Source organism: Herpailurus yagouaroundi, unplaced genomic scaffold (assembly GCF_014898765.1).
Source record: "Herpailurus yagouaroundi ecotype Mexico unplaced genomic scaffold, PumYag 200, whole genome shotgun sequence".
Taxonomy (NCBI): Eukaryota; Metazoa; Chordata; class Mammalia; order Carnivora; family Felidae; genus Herpailurus; species Herpailurus yagouaroundi.
Window position 1 is genome coordinate 448967 of NW_024412431.1, and position 19425 is coordinate 468391.

The window sequence follows — 19425 nt, forward strand, 5'->3', positions numbered from 1 at the left end:
CGGGGGGCTCAACTGTGGGTGTGGGTAGTTTTGTCGTTTTCGCGGGGCCTAAGATGGAGAGGGTGGGGGGAGACAATAAAGGAGAGGCGATAAGCCAGCCTGTGCTGTGTCTGGGTCCCTTGCCCCTCCCAGTGCACAGTCTGGCAGCCCTGGGATGCTCATACCTTGGGAGGGGACACGCTTCCCCTCAACCTCACCTTAACACCGGGACCGGGTCAGTGCTACCCTAACCGGCAGCAGTTAGGACTGCCAGTGTCCTGTCTTGTCCCACCATTTCCAGAAACCAGATGGGATGGAAATCCCACGTTTATTTAGAAGTCCCAGGAATCAGTGGGGTAGGACAGGCTGGGAGGCAGGGCCTGGCCCAGCTGGAGCCACTCGCCAATCCTGAGGCTGGTGTGGACTCACAGGTGACAGGGCCCCCAGGGCTGGGCACTCAGGCAGGCTAGGCTCGGGTTTTGTTTTGGTCACTGTCCTGGGGACCCTCCTCTTTGGCTCCCTGCTTTCACCTCTCCCCCTAGGCCAGCTCTGAAGAGGAAGGTGGGTCAGAGCCAGCCCCAGGGGGCCTGGCTCCTCCCTCTTCACCACTTCCCTTTCAGTCTTCTAACCGCAAGGATTTTCCCTTCCTTCCTGGGAAGTCAGTCCTGGGTCCACGCGTTCAAACTCTGGGGCCACACTGCTGTCCCAGCCCTGTAGTCCCCAAAACCCAGCGGGCCGAGCCTCCTGAATGTGAAAGCCTTCTGCGTTGTTGACAGCCACCCTTCAGAGGCTAGTTTTCCTTCCTGCGTCTTGCCTCCCTCCCGGCTCCACGGTCCCCTAGCCCGGGCCTCAACCCTTTCCCTTCCTCAGGCACCTGAAGCAACAACCCTCCTGCCCTCCCCAACCCCCCAACAATCTGATCACCTCTGGAAACGGGGGTTTCTTCTGATGCCCACCCGGTACCCTTCCGTGGCTCCCCGCGGCTCTCTGGATGGAGACCGTGTTCTCCTAATAGCCCACAAGGCCCATCTTGAACCTCCCCATGCCCTCCCTCACCACCCTCCTCTTCCCCCTTATCCTCTCCTTCCGGGGAGCATAGCCCTTCCGTGAACAAGACCGCCCCAGCCTCCTTGCAGGTGAACAGCCCCAAACTCCAGAGAGGCCCTTCATCCTCTCCTGAAGGCAGGTGTGGGGGGTGGTCTGAGTGCCCTTAGGATCGGCCCACCTGCACCCAGGGGCCCGCCTGCCCACCTACCTGCCTGCCTTTGTGGCCACCCGAGATCTCACGGAGGGCTTCAGGGCTGTGATGCCCTTAATGGGGTTGTAGCTGAGACTCAGCTGGCTTAGGCCAGGTGTCTGTCCACCAGCACCTCCAGGCCCGGGCTGAGGCAGGTATCGCCGAGCGCCAGCTGTGGGGCCAGGTGGGCCATCGGGGGACCCCGGGGCTCCAGGCCCCCTCAGAGCTCTCCTCTTCTCTGCCATGAGCCTTGGAACCAGGACTCTGATCCTGGAGAAGATTCAACCTCCCCACTTCTGAGTTTGTTAGTCCTTAAGATGGGTGTCGCGATGCTTGCTCACTCCCTGGAATCCTTGTGAAGATTCAGAGGGACCAGGTGAGGGGGGGGACACTTGGGAAATGTTTCTGAGCGATTCACGTCCCTCTGCCCACCAAGCCCATGCGGCCAAACTGATTCCACAGATGGTCCCCCCTCCCCCAACCACAAAATGCCTGACAGCTGAGTCCTCGTGGGGCCCCGGCTCTGCCCAGCAGAGGGCGCCCAGGAGTGTCCATCTGAAGGGACAGGGAAAGACAGCAAGCACGTCCCTGCAGGCGTCCACTTGGCCTGGCTGCCCCCCCGCCGCGGGGACAGGTTGGTAAGAGACTGCGGGTCACGTGGAAACACTGAGCCTCTGCAGGCAGCTTACGTCAGCCGTGAGGCCGGCCAGGTACCCGCCCACCGCCCGGCAGTTGCCGACCATGCCCCGTCACCAGACTGAGAGGGGAAATGAAGGCTCCTGGGCACGCGTCCCGGAGCCCTGCCTCTGACACGGATCCGAGCACCCCCATCCCGGGCCCCTGGCTCCTCCGAGCGCCCCGTGGCCCCGGGATGGGCCGCCCACGTGCTCAGTCCTCTTCCACTGCGTGCACTGGGACCACGTGCACGGCTCAGCGTGGCCTCCACCGCCGTGTCCATCCCTTGCTCCACCCCCACCTCCGACCAGGGCAGCCAGGTGCACGGCTGAATGTGCCCACTCCGCCCCTGTCCCTGCCCCCCCCCCACCCCCACCCCCACCCCCCACCCCCCACCGTGTGCTCGGAACCGGTACACTTCCCTAAACCAGGGTTCCAGACGCTGGTCCCAGCAGACGCCTCCCCACCCCCACAACTCCCCAAGGCGGACTGAGGCCCGCGTGTTCGCTTCGGGGGTTGGTCCCCGCAGCTCCATTGGTGGACCCGCCTGTCCAAGTTCACGGCTTCGCCATGCAGACCAGCCTACGGCCACTGGAAAGGCTCCAAACACCAAGGGTAGTTGGGGGAATGCCCGTAAGGGGGGCTGTGGGGAAATAGGGCTCTCCAGGGTGGAGCCCTCCCAACTGCAAAATCCAGAGTCCCCACGGAGTGGCTGGCCCTGGAGCCTGGGGAGTCACCAGATTGTCACCAGTGTCCAGTCCTTTGGCTTTGCCCTGGATTGGGCACCTACTGTGTGTTTCTGGCCAATGATCGCTTTTTCTTTCATTCGTTTCCCTCTCTCACCAAACACTGGGAGTGTCGGTCACCCGGAGACCCAGGGAGGACCCACATCTCCTCACCCCGATCCCCCCCCCCCCGAGGGGACCCACATTCTGGGAATGTGACCCAGGGTGCACGTCTGCCCGTGCAGTGGTGAGGATGGGCGGGCACAGACGCTCCAGAATCCTCAAGCTGTGCGTCTTAGGCGCGAACGGAGTGCTTTCCGACCATGCGGCCGGTGGCCTCCACGGCAGGGCGGCCGCTGAATGGCTCCAGCTGGGAATGCAGCCTCCTCAAGACAAACCTCCCGCGTCCTCCTACGCCCTCGCTACTCTGGGACATCGCCTAGGGTGTCTAGGAACCTGAGGCTCCACCACAGACCTGGGGCAGAACCTGCACTTTAAGGGGGTCTCAGGGTGACCCGTGGGCACGTTAGAATCCCCCTCGGCGCAGGCCAATTAAGTCAGAATCTCCAGGGGCTTCCTTCCATCTTTCTGTAAGAGCCATTCCCGTGTATTGCCAAACAGAATCGGGGCTCTGCACTCTCCCGGGAGGGATCTTCTCCCCTGGTCTGCGCGCCTGACCCTAACAAGCGCTGGCTTTGCCCCTCCCTTCACCCCCTCTTCACTGGTCTCCCCGCTGTCTCCATTTTCTTCCCACCCTCTTCTGGACACCTAGGGTGTCCTCAGACTCCCTCCCTCCCCAGCAGGCAAGGCCCTATGTACTAGCCACCCCCCCCCCAAATCCGCCATCTGGGCCGGGCCCCCTGTCCACCACGGTGTCCGTGGCCCATGTGACAGACAGCTGCCCCTACAATAGGGAAGTCCTGCTCAGAGCTGAGAATCCGTGGGGAAGTGTGGAAATGGGGCAGGCGGATGAGGCAACACGAGCCGGCAGAAGGACCTCCCTCGTCACGCTCCCCCAACTCCTTGGTCTCCCGGCCCAGAGCTGACCATGCCCCTTACCCACAGAGAACTCGCCCTCCCGAGGAGTCCTCCCTGGAGACCAGAAGTCAGCCAGCCCCCAGAACTACAGAGAGTCAAGAAACTAGTGACCGTGTTGGGCATGTGCTGACGGCCGATGCCCAAAGCCACGGAGAGACAGCAGCAGGCGGGACGGGAACTCAAATGCCAGGCAGGATCTGGGGGCAGGCGGAGGCTGTCTCCGCCTCCTTTCCTTCCTCCTCTGTCCTCCCCACCCCGCCATCAGCCCCCACCCCCGTGGGGCCCGTGGAGCAGAAGCCACAGTCACTTCCTGAAGGCAGCGGCCCAGCTCAGGTCCCACTCGCCCTGTGGCCCATCACCCGCCTGTAGCCATGGTGAGTGAACCCCCAACCCTAGGAGAGCCCCCCCCCACTCCGCCACTGGCCACAGGCAAGGGGTGCTGTGGTTGGAGACTGGAGGGCATATTCCAAGAGGTGAGTGGTAGAGGGGCTAGGAGAGCCACCCAGGTAAACAGCAATGACCACCGCAGAGGCCCAGAGGCGGGAAGCAGCCGGGACTCACTGCTGGGACAGCTGGGGCTCCAAGGGGCCTATGGCCCAGGCTGAGGTTTCGACTTTAACAGGAGGAACAGGTCAGCAGGAAAAGCAGCCTGGCAACAGGAGACCAGCGTGAACACAGGGGCTTCCTACGGGTGACAAAGTGGGTCACGTACCCACTGCCCACCCTGCACCCCAGCAGTCACCCAAGTTATGACCCGCTGATCCTGATTTCTCTGGTCCTGTGGGTCACCCAGGGAATCCTTGGCCCCACCCTCCCGGAGGGGGGCTTTAATAGAGGTACTTCAGGCCCCGGGCGGGAGTCACTACCTTTCCTCCTTCTTGGGATAGGGAAAGTGAGGCACAGACAAGACAGCAAAGTACACACGGTTCTGCCCTGCCCCCACCCCCACTCCCCAATCTCCTAGGCCCCGGGTGAAGCCAGGATTGGGGGCCTGCAGCAGGGCCACCTCTGGTCAGAGCCGGCCTGGCCTGTCCGCCTGTGTCTGTGACAGAGGGTACAGGGCCGGTCAGACTAGGTGTGCCAAGGTGCACGTGCCTGTGCTGCCGCTTGGGCCTGCCTGCCGGTCAACTGTGAGTGCCCTGACCGTCAGCAAAGGGTGTGTGGGACCGTGACCCTCAGCCCACATCTGCCGCCGGGCCTCTGTGTGTCTTTCTCCACGAGGCTTATGACAGACAGGACGTGGCTGAGTATACGCCTTTGTGTATGTATATTTATTTCTGCTGAGCCCCCACAGTGTGCCAGGCACTGGAAGGAGAACAACGAGTGAGCCAAGTCCCTGACCTGCCACGGGGTCTGGGGAGGGTAGAGCGAACAAACAAACAGAACAGTCAGGGCACATTTATGAAACCGTGGCAAATAAACTCTGTGATACTTTGCAGCAAGTACTAAAAGTAAAATGCAGGGCAGGGGGATGGGGAGGACTGGGAGGGGAAGGGGGGAATCGATTTTTTTAAAATATGGGTGGTCTAGGAGGAAGGCCTTTTCTAATAAGGAAATATCAGAGATGTGGTGCCCGGGTGGCTCAGTCGGCTGAGCATCCAACCTCGTCTGGTTCGTGAGTTTGAGCCGCGCGTCGGGCTCTCTGCTGTCGGCACACAGCCTGCTTCAGATCCTCTGTCCCACTCTCTCTCTCTGCCTTTCTCTCTCAAAAATAAACATTTTTTAAAGAAAGAAGAGAAATTATCACGAGCAGAGACCTGGAGGTGGAAGAGGCGAGAAGCAGGCCATGGGGAGAAGTGTCACGGGCAAGGGGGCAGGACAAAGGCCCGAGACACTGGGGGACGGGAGGGGGGAGGGCGAGGGGGAGGAAGAGGTGGCCAGGCGAGGAAGGATCCAGGTAGGGGAGGCCAATGGATGGTTCAGGGCCTTCATGGGGTCTTTGACTTTTACCATGGGGAAACAAAGGAACATTGCTGGATTCTGAGCAGAGGGGATTCCTCTGGTTGCTGTGGGGGCAGGGCCTGGCCAGAGATGAGACTGGGGGGCGGTGGGGGGGGGGGGCGGCAGGAGACCCAGGAGGAGGGCCTGGGTTCCTCCAGCCCGCATGACAGCGGTACAGGCAGTGACAAGTGGCTGCATTCTGGATGTATTCTGAAATCAAAACAGAAGTTACTAGGAACGGGGTATCTCAAGGACACCTGCAAGGCACCACCAACCGAGGGGGGACTGGGGGAGCAGCAGGAGCCTGGGTCCTGATGGGGGTGAGCCTGGGGGCACATATGCAGTGCCTAAGGGGTCAGGGCTCCGGGGAGCCTGGAGACAAATGTGGGAGTCCTCAGCCAACACTGGAGAGAGCCAAGGACACAGTCAGGGGAAGAGAAGTCGGCAGAGAGTCCCTGCCTGACTCTGGCTCCATGTTCCTTAGGGGAGCCCTCAGGACTTCCGGAGCCTTCAAGCAAAGTTCCAGGCCTCTCAGCTCGAGACCAGCGAACTCCCCAAAAAACCCCTGAAGCCTGAGTTCCACAAACCCCTAAAGAAGCCTCCAACAGCTGAGCTAAGCGAGCACCCCAAAAAGCCCCCGCAGCCCGAGTTCAATGCAGTGCCCAGGAAGCCTTCGCAGCCCAGTTTCGCTGATCTGCCCAGGAAGCCCTCCAAACCCGAGTTCAGTGAACCCTCCAAGAAGTTCCCGCAGCTCGGGGCCCCTCAAAAGGCCTTGCCCCCCCCAGAGCCCAAATCCAGCGCCTTCCCCAAAAAGCTACAGCAGCCTGAGCCCAACGAGGCCACCCCAGACCCCTCACAGCCCAACTTCAGTACCCTCCCCAAGAAGCCCCCGCAGCCTCAGGTCGGTGAGCCCCTTAAGAAGTGCCTGCCGCAGCCTGAGTCCAGGGAGGTCCCTCAGACACCCCCCTGGAAGGTTGAGACTGGTGAGCCCCACCCCCACCCCTCAAAGCCTGACTTCAGTACCCTCCCCAAGAAGCCCCCACAGCCTGAGTTCGGTGGGCACCCCAGAAAGCCCCCGCAGCCTCAGGTCGGTGAGCTCCCTAAGAAATGCCTGCCGCAGCCTGAGTTCAGTGAGGTCCCTCAGACACCCCCCTGGAAGGCTGAGTCCAGTGAGCCCCACCCCCACCCATCACAGCCTGACTTCAGTACATTTCCCAAGAAGATCCCAGCCCCTCAGCTGAGTGACCTCCCCAAGAAGCTCCTGCACCCTGATTTTGGAGACCTCACCAGGAGGTCCTCAGAGCCGGAAGTCAGTGTGGTTCCCAAGAGGCCACGGCAGTCCGAATTCAAAGCACCTTCCAAGAAGCCCCTGCAGCCCGAGCCGGGGGGCCTCCCCAGGGTGGCCTCAGAGCCTGAGTTTGGCCTACTCCCCAGCAAGTTCCTGCAGCCTGAGTGCCAGGGGCCCCCCCGCAAGTTCTCACAGCCCGAGCCCAGTGCTCTGCCCAAGAAGCGCCCGCATGCCGAGTTCTTTGGTGCTCTTCCCAGAAAGCCCCCTCTCCCTGGCTCTGTTTCGGAGAGCTCGCTCCCCACTGCTGTCGCGGGCCCCGGCCCCAGGCTCCCACTCAGTCTCACTCACAGTGGACGGTCGAGGCTGGGCCTCAAACAGGGCCACCCGCCCCGGCGGAGGCCTCTGCCCCCTGCCAGCAGCCTGGGACCCCCTCCAGCCAAGCCCCCGCTGCCCCCAGGCCCCAGGGACGTTCAGAGCTTCCGGAGAGCCGCGGCTGCAGCCACAGGTGGGTCCACAGGTGGGGCGCGGCGGCCCAGGCAGAAAGCCGGGGAGAGGCTCCCGCCAGGGCCCGCCTCCCTCCCGCTCTCCTCCCCCCACAGCTCTGAGGAGGGCTCGTTCCGCTGCTGCCATCCACTTCCAGGAGCAACAGACGAAGGACATCCCGCAGTGAGTGTGGGGGGCAAGCGGCCCCGGCACAGGCCCGAGGCCGCAAGAGGCCCTCATCTCCGGTATCTCTGCAGGGACCAGGATGAGATCTACGAGCTGTATGACGACGTGGGGCCCACGGACCACTCCGGCCCCAGCGGCGAGGGCAGAGGTTTGTGGGTGGTGGGGCCGAGCCCTCAGCCAGACCCTCCGCCCAGGCACCTGGGGACCATCCATCGCCAGGGTATCTTCTGCCGCGCTGCTGGCGTGAAGCCAAGTGACCACCCGTCTCCCCGGCAACACTGAGGGAGAAAGCAGAGAGCAGGAAAGGCCCTCCGGAAAGGTCTGACCAGCCTCTGGTGGGCGGAGCAGCCAGTGGGTATGGTGTGGCCAGGAGTGCGGCCCGGGGCGGTGGCAGAAGGGGTGAAAGAGCCGCGAACAAGGACCTGGTGGTGTGTGAGCCACCAGGCGGGCGAGAGCGAGCCCACGACGCGGATGAGGCCCGCGTTTCGAGCCCAACGCCTGGGTGCAGAGCCAAGGCACCCTGAGCTGGGGACAAGGGGTCAGGTTCCACACAGACCTGTTGTGTCGGAGGTGCTTGCGGGACTCGGGCCTGAACTCGGGCACAGGCTGGAGACGGAGACCCCTGAGCCTGTGGTCCTCGATACTCTGTGCTCCGGGGTCCGAAAGGTCCCCTTTTCTCCCTTCTCCCAAGTCTCTGCTCCGAGAGAGCAGGAGGACGGTGGAGCCGACCCAACGTGTCCAGTCCACTGCAGGGTCAATGCCTTCACCAATTTCGAGTGGGGGGAAAAAAAGCGGCTTCCGTGCAGGCACTCTACGTGCACGTCACTGACCCTGCACGACCTCCCACCCACCCACCCCCAAGGCCGCATCATGCCCGTTTTACAGATGTGGAAGCCTGACCCAAGTAACTTGCCCCAGCTCATTGTCAGTACACAGGAGCCCAGGTCCTGTGGTCCCGGTTCCCTCGCCCCACCTTTGGAAGGGCTTCCTACAGGGCAACTTTGTATTGGGGGTGCCTTTGGGATGCGCCCGCTTCCTCCCCACCAGCCCCCGCACCAGGTCTGCCTGCACTCCTCCTTCCCGAGCCCCTCCTGCTTCTCCTGGGCTTTCCTCAGGGGCTGCTTGCAACACCCCTCTGTTAGCAGAGCTTCCTGGCAGGGCCCCTCCTGCTTCCGCTCCAGTGAGCCTCCGGTGGCTGGGGTTTGGGGGCCGCTCTTCGGGACAGGGACATGGGGAGAGAGAGGGTGACTCTGGTAACTGTCCAGCAGCCTTGCAGGCATGGCCCGCCCCCGTCCCCAGCTCCAAACCGGCCAGGCACATCCCCACCTCTGCTCACCATCCCTGCCAGTGGACAACTGTCTCTCCCCATTCCGGGTCAGTCGTTCTTTGCGATTCCAATCAAATACACTTCCCAAATCTTTCCCTTCTCAGACACTGTCGGGGGGGGGGGGGGACGACTCACTGTTAGTACCGATTGTTCCAAAGGCTACTTGGCCTTTCCAAGTCTAGCCTCCCACTCTGCCTCATTCTGGAACGGTGGCGGCCCTCTTCCAGAGGTTCCTCGCACAGCAGGGGGCTTCCCTGGAAGGCGCTGGGGCCAGACCTAGGTGGTCCCAGGACCTGAAGGGGCCATCCTCAGAGCCCGCCTTACTTGTGTGGCCTGATTTGGGTCCCACTGCCAGGGAGCTTGGGCTACAGGTGTGCCAGGGGGGTAGGGGCCCCGGAGTGCCTCCGGGAGGAGTGGGAGCAGCGGGAGGGAGTGTCCTGGGTAAGACTATGGATGGCACCATCCGAGCACCAGGCCAAGGAGGCTGGAGTCTGAAGTGAAAAGGCGGGGGCTTCAGGTTCTGGATCCTTCACTCAACTGGTGCTCACGAGGCTCTCGCTATAGGCCAAACCCTCAGTCAGCAGGCTCCTGCCTGGAAGGCTGGTAGTTTGCCAGGAAGTCAACCCTGACCTGGGAGACTCACAGTACAGTCTCAGCAGCAGCCAGGCCAGTCCAAGAACCCCACCCCACCAGCCCCTTCGCAGATGCCCACTTCATTTGCTCAAGGATACGCTTTCACCTTATGTTTGACCCAAATCCCATGACAATTCCCAGAAGCCAGCCTACCCTAGGAGACAGACACGAAATAGCCTCAAAAGCCCACAGACAAATCCTCCCTCTACCATTTACCAGCTGGATGACCCGGGAGCAGACCGCTTTACCCCTCTCTGAGCCCTGACTTCCCTCCTCAGCAAGCTGGGAATGACTGTATTGCCCGCTACGAGGAAGGCTGTCATGAGGGTTGGAAGCAGTTACTGTGGTGAACGATTTCAGCCTTGCCGATCATGCAGTAACGGTTACGAAAATGAAAGGCAATGCACTAGAACTCACAACCCAGGAAAAAGGCCTGGGGAGAAGATGGGCCGGTGGGCAGGGTGAGGGATGGGAGGGGACTGACGTCCTGAGAACTGACACAGGGAAGGCTCCGTTCCCAATCAAGCCACCAGGGTTGAAAGGGAGGCCTAGCCCAAGAGTCCCTGCCCTAACTCAGTGTTCTCCCCGCTCCCAGATGGGGTGCCATCTACCCAGCAACCCCCCAGGCCGCCACAAGACCCAGAGCTCAGGTACCACAGGGCAAAGGGTGTGTGTAGAACGGGGTGGGGCCGAGGTCTGGGAGGTCAGGAAGGGGACGGGGGTGGGGTGGGGGGGCACATCTTGCACAGGACCCTCCAATTCCTCAGGAAGGAGAAGGCCCCCCAGCCACAGCAGTTGCCACCTGCAGACCTTAAGTCTCTGAAGCAGATCCGGAAGGCAGAGAAAGCCGAGAGGGAGTTCCGGAAGAAGTTCAAGGTGTGAACACCACAACTCTGTGAACAGGAGCCCTGGGAGATCTGGCACAGCCCTAGGTGACCAAAGCCCTGGGGTGACAGCACAAAACAAAAGCTCTAACTTCTCCCTCCCCAGTTTGAGGGGGAGATAGTGATTCAGACAAGGATGATGATCGATCCCAACGCCAAGACGCGTCGCGGGGGTGGCAAGTACCTGGGGATCCGGCGTGGGGAGATCCTAGAGGTGATCGAGTTCACCAACAAGGACGAGATGCTGTGCCGGGACACCAAGGGCAAATGTAAGTCAGGCCAGAAAGTCCTAGGGAAACGGGCCACCACCAGCGCCGGGAGCTCACCTATTCCACTCTTTTTGCAGATGGCTACGTGCCCAGAACCGCTCTACTGCCCCTGTGAGTACTGACTGGCCCTGGCTGGGGGTGGGGGGTAGGGGGCTGGTCAACGGGCCGAGGTGACCCTTACTGACCAAGCCGTACTTTCCGCCAGGGAAACGGAGGTGTATGACGATGTTGGCTTCTAGGGTATGTAGATGCTCTAGGTGGGCTGGAAGGGATCACGGTGCCTGGAAGGAGGTAACCCCTCCCACACCCCGTTTCCCCAAGGGGCTGCTATCTACTTGGGGCGGGGGGGGGGGGGGCGGGTGGGCAACGGAAGTCACCCTCCCTTCCTTGGCAGACCCTCTGGAGAGCCATCCATTCCCCAGGGGACAGTAAGGCCCACAGGTGTGGGTACCCAGGACAACCTGCCCGCCCAGCCACCTGCTAAACCAGGAGCCTTGGATCCCAGCTTGGCAGTCACAGAACCATCCAGGCTGGTGCCTGACTGCATACATGAACCACATAAAGCTCCTATTTAAAGCGATCCCTGCTTCTTGTCTTTTCTTTCTCCCCTGACTGGCACCCAATGGAGACATGATCTCCTTGGGGGTCTGTGAAGTCGACCCTGTACCCCCACCGCCTCACCCATCAGGGATACACACCAGGAGAAGTGTGACGAGGAGGTGACAGCAAGGGTAGGACGCCACATCCAAACACGACAAGCAGTGGCTGCAACTCCACGCGGGCTGCCAACAGCTGTCTAGCCCAAGTGGACCTATGTATGAGGTCACATCCTGGTGGACGGAGGGAGGGGTGACCCAGTTCTGACAGAGCCCAGGTATCACGCTCCGCCTGAGCTGCTACAGGACTAAACATGCTCAGAAACTCACACCCTGCCTAGTCTGTGGTAGCTAAGAAACGCTGCCTTGGACTGAACGTATCGACCCCCCCCCCCCCGCAACACACACAAGTTTCCAGGTTGAAAGCCTAATGCCCAATGTGATGGTATTTGGGGGGTGAGTGGAATTGGTGTCTTTATAAAAGAGGAATGAGAAGCCTTCTGTCCCTTCCCACCATGTTGAGATTATAGCTACAAAGTGTCGTCTATGAACCACGATCAGGTACCCTCGCCAGACATGGAATCTGCTAGTGTTTTGATCTTGGACTTCCCAGTCTCCAAGACTGTGGGAAATAAACGTCTGTGTTTAAGCCGCCCAGTTTATGGTACCTTTGTTATAGCGCCCGAGGTAGACTACGACAAAAGCCAAACTGGAAATGAGCCTGACACCATGTCTACGCCCCCAAGAGGAACTGTAAGCAAGGAGGGGGGATGGCGGCTTTCAGAACCACTAACATCCAAGTGCATGCCAGCACTGGAGAATCCAAGTCCGCTCAGTTTCCAGAGAGTTCTCCTGAAGTGGCCGAGGCCCATGTCCTCCCCCCATCGGCGTCCACACACAAAGCAAGGATGGGGATGCGACCCCCAGTGGCCAGAGCTCCAAGGGTAGAAGGAAGACTGGTTCTAGCTCCCCGAACCTCAGGTGGATGCCCCACAACACACACGCAAAAAGCAAGCGTCTTTTCAGGAACTGGTATTTATTATCAAAGTCATATTCGATGTCAACAAGATGCCACAACTACAAAAAAAATTGCGCACATTGCAATCTCAATGCAAACAGTCAAATGGAACCCCAGTCATTAAAAAAGTAATTCAAATTACCCCAAAAAGCAACTGAATTTTTTAAACATCTTTATACATCCAGCCAACAAATTAAAATGGTTAACAAGAAAAAATACAAATTCAGAGGTCTGGTATCGATGTTTAAAAAAGGCAACCGCTTAAGCATTTCTATCAATTCGAACATCAATCTCTCGGCCACTCAGCTTCATCCCATTCATCATCCGGCAGGCTCTCTCAGCCACCTCTGGCGACTCAAACTTAACCACACCGCACCCCTTGGACTTCCCGTTCTCCATCTTGATGTCGGCATACAGCACGTGGCCTGGGCACAGGGAGGGAAGAAGAGACCACAACTCATCAGGCAGACCCAGAGCTCAGCCTCAGTCTGGGCTCCACCCAGTCCAGATCACCTGTTGGGTGTCGGTGGACAGAGTCAAAAGGGAGAGCGGCCCTGGCACACGAATGCTCAGAAGGCAGCAGCCGGAACCCAGAGACGATGGCCCTCAAGCCACGTTGCCATTCTTCTGCTAAAGGACGATAATGGGACCGGCCCGTGACAAGGCCTCCTGGCAGCTTCACACGCGCATACCCTTACGCTCGAGAGAGTTAAAAGGGGGGCCGCGTGCAGCCAACTTTATAGGTGAATTTTGCAGAGGCCTGGGCTTCAAGACCCCACACCACATTTGCAAGGCCATCATGATACAATGGACACTCTGTACTGTTCAGGTTTAACCTGCATCCTAATTAGGAAGTGGGTTTCACATATTTACTCAAGCACTGATTAAGCATCCAGGTATGTGCCAAGCACCATGAAACAAGTCTGTAAGGGGGAAGAGCAAAGGACAGGACCATGCGGCCTGTGCTAAGGGACCCACGTTTCTAGAGCCATTAACTCAGCCTGAGGGAAGGTCAACATCTCCAGGGCTTCTCAGCAGAAAGTTCTGAAAGACCTTCACCAGAAGGCTGACTCTTGCCATCACAGCTCGAAATAAAGCACTTCTGAAAAATGGCACTTGCAACTCAGGGTTCAGGGACAGGAAGGAGAAAGGAGATGAAAGAGGAGGGACTAAGTTGCAAAGGGGCTGGTGAGTTTCTCTTTTGGCAGCCAGGTACCTCCGGGCCTCTCAGGCCGGAGAGCAGCATGATCCAATCTGACTTTTCAGACTGCCTACTGTACAATGTAGAAACTGAGGAGTGGGGAGAGGGCACGAGGGCGTGCTATGGCTCAACAGCTGCCCCAAGAGAAGAACCAGGAGAAGCGGCAAAGTGGTGCAATCTGAGCCAACACTGAAACAGGAAATGAGTAAAGACGCTGAGGAAGCCTTGACCCGGCAAACCGCCCAGACTCCTGGCTTAGGCCTGGGGCTCCCACTTGACAGGGTTAAAAAAACAGAGGTGGTGTGAGTGAGGGGCAGGGGTTCACCCGGTGACAACTTCACTTCCTTTTGGCCACAAAGCGAACCAAATGGGTGGCCTGGTGTGCCGGGAAACCAGAGCCCCTAGGCCTCATTCACACACACACACACACACTCCACCCCTGGGAACTCCTGGGCAAGTGCTCTCTGAGGCATGAACCAACAGTGCTGTGGTAGAAAGCAACCTCATCTCAGATCAGTATTTGTTTCCTTCAGCTTTGTCACTTAGAAGCCATGTGACTTTGGGAACGTGACTGCCTGACTCATCTGTAAAACGGGGACATCACCTCCTTTCAAAAACCATAGAAGAACGAGGTTGACATGAGAACACAGGTGAGAAGTGTCTGACACATAAAAGGAAACCCAACAGCTGGCTTGACTATCTGCACGGGCAGAAAAATGGCAAGTCCCATCAGTCGCCAGTCATGGCAAGTGGCAGTGAAGACCAGGATGGGAGCTTTGCTTCACCCCTCAAATGCATCACTAACAAGCTAAGACTTCGGAGGCCACAACACACGGAAGCACCTAGAAAGCCTTTTCTCAAACACTTACCACATTCGTTGAATTTGTCTTTTAGCATCTTCCATGTAAAATCAAATGGGAGCTAAAGGGAAAAGGAGAAACTGATGAGTGACACAACCAAATCCTAACACCCTAAACGCATAAACCTCAGGGTCTCTTGGGGGCGGGGGAGTGGTTCTTGTTGCACCAAGAAACATCTCAAACTGAGACGATCAGCAGAGAACAAAACAAGCCTGCCTGGAATGAGGTTCTAAACCAGCACACCAAGTACACTTCCTTGTTCAACGTGCAGAAAATGCAGTCGCCTATGGTGAGCGGCCCACAGACCACTCGACAGTAGCTGAAGGTGGTCAATCTGGTAGAAAGAGAATTTAGATACAGTCCTTTATCCCTCGGTCTGCCACGCCCAGGTGGCAAGGGAATCAAGCCAAGGGAATCAAGCAGCTAGGGTTCCTGAGCTCACGGTCGGTTCCACCCAGCAGTCCGAGAAGCCCCGGCTCCAGCTGCACACATACCGCGTGCTCTTACGTTCTGCCCTGATCCTACCAGCACCAAACTCTGGGGACAGTGGCAAGGTGGCCTTCTGCGCTGCTACTCCGCTCCCCTCCTGGGGTCACCCCCCTGACTTCGACCCGCCCCCTCCCCCTCTGTGCGTACCACCACCAAGAATCTGCCCAAGAGCCACTTACATTTCTCACAAATATCTGGCAGGCCTTCCTGGCCACCCCAGGAGCATGGCCTCCAGCTCCGCCAAAGGAACCTGCGAAGCTTCCTCCAAAGTTGCCTCGCTCCATCTCGATGGCGCGGTCAAAGCTGGCACCGCCACCGCCACCCATGGCCAGGCCCATGCGCTCAATGCCAGCGCCTAGGGCCGGACCCATGGCAGGACCCATGCGCTCCAGGCTGTTGGCGCCCATGCGCTCCAGGCCCATGCGCTCGAGACTGTTGGCGCCCATTCGCTCCAGGCCCATGCGCTCCAGGTTGTTGGCGCCCATGCGCTCCAGGCCGGTGGCCATGCGATCCATCACAGGGCCCATGCGCTCCAGGCCAGCCCCCATGCCTGCGGGCACCATGCGCTCCATGCTGAGGCCCATGCGCTCAATGGCAGGGCCCATCCGCTCCACACCAGAGCCCATGCGCTCAATGGTCTGGCCCACGCGGTCGATGGGCGCGGCCATGCGCTCGAGGCCAAAGCCCATGCCGGCACCCATGCGCTCCACTCCGGAGCCGATGCGCTCCATGGTCTGGCCCATGCGCTCGATGCTGGAGGCCATGTGGTCGAGGCCCAGTGGGCCCATACGCTCGATGCCCGAGCCCATGCGCTCAACTGAGCCCATGCGGTCCATGACCAGGCCCATGCGCTCAATTTCAGAGCCCACGCGATCCATGCCATGGCCCAGGCCTGCGCCCATGCGCTCCATGCCGGCACCCCCAATGCGGTCAATGCCAGGGCCCATCCTCTCGATCCCAGGGACACTGCCTCCACCTCCACCTGAAACAAGGACACAAAACACAGGCAAATATCAGGGACTTGCACACTATGTGCACCACCACGCCAGAAAGGTGACCTGGGTACAGAGACCGGGGCACTCCACAAACTCAACCACAGTTCAGGAATTAAGTCCCACGACAATTTATCATGAGACACCCCTCAAATGTGGACAACTGTTAAGGCAGGGTAGCGAGGACACCATTCTTCCTATTTCTGTGCCACAGCTGAAATTTCCATAATAAAATTTAAAAAGGGAAAAAAATCCACCCTGGAGCACCTGTGTCAAAAAATGTTCTCCGCGTTACTTCGGAAGTTCTAGAACTCGTAAACTAGCTCTGTGAGCCACAGTGGTCAATCTCAGGGAACCTGAGCTCTTCCCACCACCAGACACTGAGAAATGCTCTCAAGGGAGGAAGCTCCAAAACCCCCACTCAGTCAGCCAGTGTAATGGATTTACTTGAATTGTATGGGACAATTCAAATCCCTCACCACCTTTATCCTCTCCCAGCTCATCCCTCTCTCAGATGCATGCTGGTGGCCAGTCTGGCTGAACTTCCTTAGCACCTCTAGGCATAAAGAAGCTAGTATACGGCCACATAATTACTAAGAGATAAAGAAAACAAACACCAGTAGAGATCCTCTATGTCTAGACGAACAGACAGCCACTTCCGGGGAACCTTACTCTGTGAGGAAAACCACTGAATGACTTGTGTGTAACTACTCTGCTGGCCTTCAAGGAAAGAAGTCGATGGCACCGCAGAGTGGATTCTACAAACAGCCTCAGATCAGTTCTCAGTGCCATGGTTCAGCTGGACACATGCTGGCAGGTCCCTGCCAGCAGGACCCTGTGACGGCTGATAACTCTTGGGACAAGGAGGGTCTGGCTCCACCACCAAGGCCACTGCCCACCACTTTTCCACATGCAGAGCCTAAGGATCCCCCCTCACCTCACCACCACCAGCACCACCTGCCTGTGACGAAGGGCAGCTGAGCCCACAGCCAGCCCATTACTGATCCGAGCAGCCCGGTGCAACATGTAAATCAAGAGGAAACTCAGTTTCTGTAAGTGCGTCTCTAACGGACAGAGTGACCTCGCGTCACTCCACTTCTCCATGCCCGTTTCCTTAGTAGCACTTAATAACAGCACACCGAGGGGCAAAACATAAACACGGTTTTACAAATATTGACTTCCAAAGCAGAAATTTCTTAGGAACTATTTTTTTTTTAAAAAGTAAGATAACTGGAAAAGGGTAGGCAGCACGCTCAAGAGGATCAGAAATCAGGCTGACTCCCCGGATGCCAACAGTAGCAGAGAACTAGGAAAAAACGGTGCCCACGTGGAGTTCTAGAATCAGCACACCACAGAAATAACTAGCAAGTGGAGTAACCAAGGAAATGTCAAAACACTCAGAGCCATGGGTGGGGGAAATCAAGCTGAAAAAGTACATTTAGTTTTAACTACCCATTAAAAAAAAGCACATTAGTGGAAGCATATATTCCAAAATGTTTACAATACTCATCACAGGGCAGCGCAATTGCAGAGATTTACTTTCTTTATAATTTTTTGAATCTTAGTAAGAGTACATATAAAATACTTCAGTAATTATTTGTTAGGTATGGAAGTAGTAGGCTTTTGTAATTAAGTATTTACTTTTAGGAATTTGTAATTTTATAGTATTTAAAACAAACCCCCAAATTACACGGACATTATAACGACAATGGCCAATGCTTACATAGCACTTAGTAGGTACACTTTTCTATGCATTAATTCATTTACTCTGCACAACAACCCTATGAGGTAGGTACCATTATATTCCCATTTTACAGTATGGAAAACAGAGGTTCAGTAACTTGCCAAATGTCACACAGCTAGGAAGAGACAGAGCTGGTTCCCACCCAGGCAGTCTATTTTAGAGCCCGTGCTTTTCACCACTACACTCTACTATCCCCGTTAATAACAGCCTATTCTAAAAATCAAAACATCAAAACTAAGCGTTTCCTACCTCCTCCCTGCTTTGCAATGATCTCTCCTCTCTTCAGTGCATTACTTAGGATTTCTAAGGAAATCAGGAAGAAAAAAAAATTAGCCAAATTTCTCTATGGTAACAGAAACTTGTTTATTACAGATTCCAGAGTAAGAATATTACTAATTTAAAAATAAAACAAGGGACAGGGGAAGGGGTTAAGAAATACACACACAGAGACAAGATCATTTTACTGGAAAACTGTTAAGTCCTTGATGATGGGTCATGATATTAGGATCCCATGTAGCTCCAGAGTCTGAGGCCCAGTTGGCAACACCATCTGGGAATGCATCCAGCGGAGCTAAGGAAGACCAGTGTGCACCAATGAACTGAAAGTGAGGAAGTCAGAGCAAGAATGGGGCCAGCAGCAGTTTTCTCAAGCAGTCCAGACCCTCAGCGCTCACACTGAAGCCTGCGCTCATCCTCCCAGATCCAACCAACACCTCACGGTTGTCCTTTAGAGCAAACTAAAGCTGTAGTTACTTACACTCGCTGCCCAAACCCTGAAACGCAGCAGCAACCGCCCGCAGCACTGAAGCGTGACCTCATTGAGTCGTGCAGGGACTCCAGCAAGCTGAGCCCACCAGCCCCACCTGGAAGGAGCTGGGGGTGATGCTGACTAAAGTGACAAAGCTTCAGGAAAATAAAACCCCCAACACATCCAAAACTCATCCAACACCTCGTCCAAAGGAGAAAACACTGTCGCCTGCTTGCCAACAATTCATCCGAACCTTTAAAGTCTGTCTGCACATCTCATTTTAGGCCCATGACCACAGAGAGTAACCCTGAGCCCACAGCTGTTTCTGGTGCTACCTGCTAAAGGAAGGACACAGGGAAGCACACACCTCCAGCCTGCGAGCACAGGGCTCACGTATTCCTCCGTGACACCTGTGATCCTGCTCAGCATACCCAGGTCTAGGTTCACCTTCCTAAAACGGCACTTAGATCAAACTATTCCTGCACACATCCTTCACCATCAGCCCACCACCGATTTAAAGAGAAAGGACAAATTCTTTTCATGGGCAAAGACCTCCCTGTCCTATGACTTGAACCTGTTCTCCCCACCGCAGGTAGACCCTCACCCCCAAACCTCTGCATCGGATGCTGTCAGCCCTCCTTATGTGCCAGCACGCCCTCTACCTATGCTGAACCCTCTCAGACACCCAGCCCCTCCAGCTTAAACCACATCTCCTGCACTCATCTTTTTGTATTCCTGCTTGGATCCCATGCTCTCTGAACAGAGCACTTCTATCAACCACCGAGAGCAGTGCTTTTTCAAATCTTAACACAGAGAGAAAACGATCATCTTTGGGTGGTGCTCACATGGCTGCCAAGGGCCAAGGAACCAACATTTCCACTGGCACCCTCACTAGGCCTCTTCTACCGGAGGGGCCTCTGGTGCTGCCCTGAGCCACCGGGCATCACCTCCACAGCTGCCATCACCTCCTTCGAGATCAAGAAACACATAACTATCTCCCTGTACCACCAAGTACAGTGGCCTGCAGAAACCAGGGCAAAGATCTACTGCCTTGATAGAAGGGACAATGAATGGGGAGGCCCTACAGAAAATACCACCAAAATGATTCCACT

The 19425-nt window shown here is 57.2% G+C and overlaps 2 protein-coding genes across 13 annotated transcripts in view; one reads left to right on the forward strand and one right to left on the reverse strand.

The window, feature by feature from the left end:
- Positions 1-3982: 3982 nt before the first annotated feature.
- Positions 3983-11245, forward strand: PRAM1 (PML-RARA regulated adaptor molecule 1). 2 transcript variants are annotated; one of them, XR_005782961.1, is made up of 10 exons: positions 3983-4028; positions 6080-7388; positions 7483-7549; positions 7624-7700; positions 10108-10162; positions 10280-10388; positions 10503-10665; positions 10743-10776; positions 10871-10956; positions 11060-11245. XR_005782961.1 is itself a non-coding variant. In XM_040449710.1 (10 exons), the coding sequence occupies exons 1-9, from the start codon at positions 4026-4028 to the stop codon at positions 10902-10904; spliced, it is 1851 nt and encodes a 616-aa protein (XP_040305644.1). In that variant the 5' UTR covers positions 3983-4025; the 3' UTR covers position 10905; positions 11060-11245. The 2 variants fall into 2 exon arrangements, 1 of the variants encoding a protein (XP_040305644.1); XM_040449710.1 differs by having other exon boundaries at positions 10871-10905.
- Positions 11246-12277: 1032 nt separating this feature from the next.
- Positions 12278-19425, reverse strand: part of HNRNPM (heterogeneous nuclear ribonucleoprotein M) — a 40794-nt gene continuing 33646 nt past the window's right edge. For 9 of the 11 annotated variants that reach the window (XM_040449698.1, XM_040449701.1, XM_040449702.1 and 6 more), the window contains 4 exons: positions 17815-17868; positions 15009-15811; positions 14350-14401; positions 12278-12704 (listed from right to left, as the gene is read on the reverse strand). In XM_040449698.1, the coding sequence (XP_040305632.1) occupies positions 12541-12704; positions 14350-14401; positions 15009-15811; positions 17815-17868 (1073 nt within the window). In that variant the 3' untranslated portion in view covers positions 12278-12540. The remainder of the gene's footprint in view (positions 12705-14349; positions 14402-15008; positions 15812-17814; positions 17869-19425) is intronic. The other 2 variants (XM_040449706.1, XM_040449703.1) reach the window with 1 other exon arrangement.

What these genes read in the sequence shown, in the direction of transcription:
- PRAM1 (XM_040449710.1), top strand. An exon ending in CAGACGAAGGACATCCCGCA is followed by an intron (nt 7,550 to 7,623) that starts GTGAGTGTGGGG and finishes GTATCTCTGCAG; the next exon opens with GGACCAGGATGAGATCTACG. An exon ending in CCGGGACACCAAGGGCAAAT is followed by an intron (nt 10,666 to 10,742) that starts GTAAGTCAGGCC and finishes CTCTTTTTGCAG; the next exon opens with ATGGCTACGTGCCCAGAACC.